Raw genomic sequence first — 5,563 nt, 5'->3', positions numbered from 1 at the left:
TTCCATTCACCCGACAACGCGGCGGCCCTATGGAACAAGGTACGCTCAGTATACGCGATATCCCTAGGGGAAGAAAGGATTAACATCCTTAAAGAATTTACCCACTTGCATGTCAAGGACGGTGATTACCTGGCGTACGTACGCCGATATCAATACCTGTCTGCTCGCATGCGACAACTAACGGAGGACCGTGGTGAGAACTACCTCCATGATTTCTTTATTATCGGCCTCCGAGATTATCAGAGGACCTATGTTAAATCACGCCTCGATACGTTCTACGGGACGGGTCAGGGTCCGATTGTCAACCTAGATATCAACGATCTCACAAAACAAATTGCTCACCGGATGAGTAAATCAGAGGGTACTGGACGCCCTAAAGCTCCAAAGGCCAACGCGGCCACCAATGATAATGACAACACAACTTCCGCCGCAACCGCAAAGTGCGGATACTGCAAGGTCCCAGGGCATATAAAGGCTAATTGCTATCATCTGAACCCTGACAAAGCACCCGAGTGGTGGAGGAAAGAGAATAAGGATAATAAGGGCACTGACAACACTGAAGGTGCCAAAAAGAAGGGAAAGGATAAGAAGAAGGACAAGGATGACGACAAACCTACTGGCACCAGAGCGCCAGATCTCCTTGCATCGCAACCTAATGCCAACGCAGCAATTGCTTTATCTACGTCGTCCGCTACAACATCCAAACCTTGGTATCTCGACACCTGCGCAAGCTTCAATATGACGGGTGAAAGGCACTCGTTGGTGCGCGCAAAGTCGTTCGAAGGTGATTTAGAAATTACTACCGCGGACGGTGGCGTAGGACGGGTTGAGGAGATAGGTGATATCCTTCTAGAATCAGAAGGGGGGGATATCTCAGTGGGTTACGTCCACTGGATCCCCAATCTAACAGTCAACCTTCTATCCTTTGCGAAGCTAGAAGATCAAGGCTTCAGATACCAACTATCAGATACCACCCCTTCCTATTTTACAATAAGGGCCCCGAACGGTGCCAACTTCACCGCTGTTCGCACGTCCAAAGAATCGGTCTACAAGATAATAGAACGAGAATCTCAAATAGACGTCCATCACCCGTCCCAGGCCGTCCATTTTATGGCCAAATCTTACAATTACGGGGACGCAATGTCGACAATCGCGGGGAAACCTAACGATCAACCTAGCGATCGCAACCCCCTGACAAGAACACTCATGGAATGGCACGTCACACTAGGGCATATCCACGCTGGCGCGATCATTGCACTAGCGAAGGACCCATCATCCGGCATCCGCATCAAAGGATCTAAAACAGGCTTCTTCTGCGATAGCTGCGTCAAAGCAGGCATGACACGCAAGTTCTCGCAAACTCCCATGCCACGAGCGTTGCGAGCAATGCAACGTGTTCATATCGACCTTGCTGGCGGTGGTCGTACGCTGGATGACATGTCCGATTACCCTATCGAATCTCGTCAAGGGACCAAATATTATATGCTCATCACCGATGACGCCACCCGCTACAGGTGGATCTATTTTTTACATACCAAGGACCAAGCTGTCGAAATTTACGCTCACTGGGTCCAATTCATGAAAAATCTCGGCTTCACGCCACCGGCGCTAGTTAGGACTGATATCGATGGTGTCTTTCGATCTAACAAGATGACAACAATGATGACCAAAGATGGCACTATCTGGGAACCTACTACGCCCCAATCTCCCCACCAAGATGGTGTTTCTGAGAGAGGAATCCGTACGATAATGACACGCGCAAGGGCAGTGCTTTTAGGCATGAATATACCGAAGAAGTTCTGGGCAGACGTTCTCGAAACGGTGGTTGCAATTACCAACAACACACCAACATCTACCACCCTGTATAATGAGAAATACTGGCCTACCAACAACGCCGACGAAGCACCTGCGCGATGCCCCTATACGGTCCCATTCTCAGCACTAACCAACGCCCCGCCCCAACTTCGCCATTTTAGGGAGCTAGGTGTTGATGTTTACGCGCACCTTCATGGATCTCAAAAACCTACTGACAAGCTGTCCGCTAGAGCAGAAATTTTTAAACTTATAGGATTCCGTGGTAACTCAATCTACCGCCTCTGGAGTCCTACAACTGATAAAATAATTGTCACCAGTGATGTCGTTTTCCCTGCAAAGGAACCTACAACCTCGCAGGATGACACTAACCACACGACACCCGAACCTGCAAGTCCAGCGACTTATCTTGTTGATGATACTACCGTTCCTGAATTAGCTGACGCCGAATGGGTAAGACCAGCGAAAGCGTTCGCCACCTACGTTCCTTCTCCCCTCACCGGTTCCGTTCCGAAAGGATATAAGGATGCCGTTAGTAGACCTGGGGGGGTTGGCGAATATTGGCAGAAATCGATGGAACGCGAGATTGCAGATTTGGAACGAAGGAACACTTGGACAATGATCCCACGTTCTGACGTCCCTTCTGGTGAGCCAGTGGCCCCCGGCCGCTGGGTTTATGTCGAAAAAAGATCGCCCCCCAGGATCCCAAACGCGGATCCTGATGGTATATTACGAAAATCTCGATGGGGTAGTGTGCGGTAATTGGTTAAAGAAAAGCGCACGCGAAGAAACATACGCGCCCGTCGTTAATGACGCTACTAATCGCATGATGTTCGCGATAGCAGCGAAGCGAGGTTGGACCTTGCGCCAGGTCGATATAGTGATGGCCTACCTACACGGCCGACTTGGTAAAACGATTTATATGCGGCAACCTACCGGATTTGAGGTGGGGACTCCACACGCGATGGTTTGCGCTGTCGGAGGCTCCCTATACGGATTGGACCCTGCTGCTAAGATTTGGTACGATTTCCTTACGGCATTACTCCGCGAGAATGGCTTCAAACCTAGCCCCTACGACCCTGCTCTATGGCGCCACACGTCCCGCAATCACCTTTATATGACAATCTACGTGGACGACCTTCATATTATAGCAGAGGATCCGGCAGATGCCGATTGGCTAGTTGACACCCTCGCCAATAAATTAGAAATAAAGGATTTAAAAGAACCTTCAAAATACTTAGGCATGGAGGTTGAACGTCGCCCTGATGGTGCTATAAAATTGACATTGAGACGCTATATCGATCGTTTAGTGCAAGATTTCCGCCTAGATGACGCCGTCCCTGTCCCTACGCCAATACTTGAAGGGTTGAAGATAGACGATACCCCTGTGTCAGAACGAGAAGGAGGGTTCACCAAAAAGCGATACCAACACGGAGTAGGGTGCTTGCAGTATCTGGCAGTCAAATTACGCCCAGATATTGCGCGAGCAGCATCCCTACTAGCGCAGAAGAATACTGCGCCTACACCTAAGGCGTGGAGGGCTCTCCTCCGCGTCATACAATATCTAAAAGGAACGAGCGACCTTGGCATCTTATACGAAGGCCACAAGAACGAGATCGATGAATTCCCCAACGCGTCATATCTGCCGATAGGTTATACAGATTCGGATTGGGCAGGACCGTTGAACGGCGAACGCAAATCTACTTCAGGCTTCATATTCAAGTTAGCAGGTGCACCGATTTCATGGCGTTCGTCCAAACAACCTTGTGTTTCTTTAAGTTCAAATGAGGCAGAATACGTGGCACTTAGCGAAGCAGTACGCGAAGCAACGTGGTTGCGCAATATGATGATGGAACTAGGATTCGTTACAGCAAAGGACCCCTTGCCTATCAGGGCAGATAACAAAGGTTCAATCGACCTAGCTACCGTTGCCGCGATCACGGCACGCAGCAAGCATATCGACACTCGCTTCCACTATTCTCGCACGCAATTGAACGAAGGCGTTATTTCTATTAAACACGTTCCCACTGAGGATATGGTAGCAGACGGATTAACCAAACCTCTGGGCACAGTGGCATTTAGGCGTTTCATTGATTTACTAGGACTTTTCGCTGGTAACAGTGAGAATGATTAAATTTCTGTATGTAGCATGATTTTGGGATGATCCAAGTTGAGATAGCTAGCATGGAAGATTCGTAGGAACACATCACGCACGTTGGCGCGTGGGGGGGTGTTGGGCACTAGTTGCCCAGGCGGCCCTCCACCGCACGTGATTACCCCTATATATAGTTAGCTAGCGATCGCACAATGAGAAGATCAACCATCCCACAGTTTCAGATGTGATTATTAATGCTGAGTCAATAATGACAAAGCAGCCTCACAATTGTCAGGCCACTGGGGCAAAAGAGCTCTCTCACACAAGCGCCATGCTGGTAGTAGAGGGGACGAACCAACCCAAACCCCCCAACAAAAACACCAAATGAAGTGAAGATGCATTACTTTAGTATGGCAACCGCTACTTGCAATTAGCTACATTGCATCTTTTCCTTACACCGCCCGGGATATTGCTCTGCAGAGCCCAGTCCAGTACGGTAGTACAGCTTCTTGTTCGTCATCGGACCGCTACATATTTGACCTTTCCTCTATGACGATGAAGTTCTCATGGACAGCCCTAGGGGAATATGAGATACCTCATTCACTTGATCAATCCCACAATGCCGGCAGCCCACACTTACCAGTACTTCCACTAGCACAGATGGAACTCTAGAGAGGTGAACGGCCGATATGAAACGCTTGAGAGGTCTGTGGATAGGTCTCGGAGGGGACTTATCTTTCAGTTCACCATCATCTTTGTTTACTCTTGACTGTCAATGTCTCTACCCGATAATTGGTTGTACCGGGGCTATTTTTTTTTTTTTTTTTTTTTTTTTTTTTGTTACTTTATATCATGGATTGTGATTCTGGGTCTCGCCTTCAACGTACCCGAAATGTCGTTCATGTTTTAAAATTTTTTCAGCTTCTTGTATATATGAGCTGTCCACTCAATCTGCTAAACCCCTGTCCCCATCACCAACCAATCCCTCGGCAGGACCAGAAGGGTGATGTTTGTTCCCTCTCTTTGTTTTCACGTATTGTGATTTAGTGTCTTAGAAAGTGATGTGTCTCAGAAAGTAATGTGTTTCAGAAAGTGGTGAAATACATTACATTAATGAACGCTTTCTGAATGCATATAAACTGAAAGAGGAAAATAACGTTAATAACAGTAGTTTTCATTAAATGGAAGTGAGAATTGTACTGCTCACTACTCTGAGACTGGGTGAATATGCTATTTTTATTTGTGAAAAAGAGTCCGATGCAAAGGTTCCGTACTCTCCCAGAATATCCGTAATGATATCAATTCCAGCTTCCTGTACAACGAATATGGATTGCAACATTTCTCCACGGGCGCAGACTCATGATGGATAGTCCATGTAAGCATTCTAGGTTACCCTAGGGAAATGGTTGAGATGTGACCAAGGGGTGGTGTCATGTCTACGATAAAGCACAAATCCCCTGACTGCTTGAGTATAACTTTCAACTGCTCCATATTCATGAGTCAAAAGAATACATTTGTGAGAAATGATATATCATATCAAGCATTCTGATGATATGTGAGAAGTGATATATCATATCTAGTATTCTGATGATTACATTAGCAAGGATCTTCTATTATTTAGTTAACTCAATTCCGGAAACCGGATCACTGGTCTGA

At 47.3% G+C, this 5,563-nt stretch overlaps 1 protein-coding gene across 1 annotated transcript; it reads left to right on the top strand.

Moving 5' to 3' along the window:
* Nucleotides 1-29: 29 nt before the first annotated feature.
* On the top strand, nt 30-3,946 carry HCAG_01454 (predicted protein; the record flags this gene model as incomplete). Its single annotated transcript, XM_001544357.1, has 3 exons — nt 30-39; nt 95-2,458; nt 2,655-3,946. 3 exons carry the CDS (start codon nt 30-32, stop codon nt 3,944-3,946), a joined length of 3,666 nt encoding a protein of 1,221 aa, XP_001544407.1.
* Nucleotides 3,947-5,563: the final 1,617 nt, after the last annotated feature.

This window comes from Histoplasma capsulatum, genomic scaffold (assembly GCF_000149585.1).
Source record: "Histoplasma capsulatum NAm1 scaffold_1 genomic scaffold, whole genome shotgun sequence".
Taxonomy (NCBI): Eukaryota; Fungi; Ascomycota; class Eurotiomycetes; order Onygenales; family Ajellomycetaceae; genus Histoplasma; species Histoplasma mississippiense.
The sequence above is the reverse complement of the archived record's forward strand: the minus strand, read 5'-3'. Positions and strand labels throughout refer to the sequence as shown.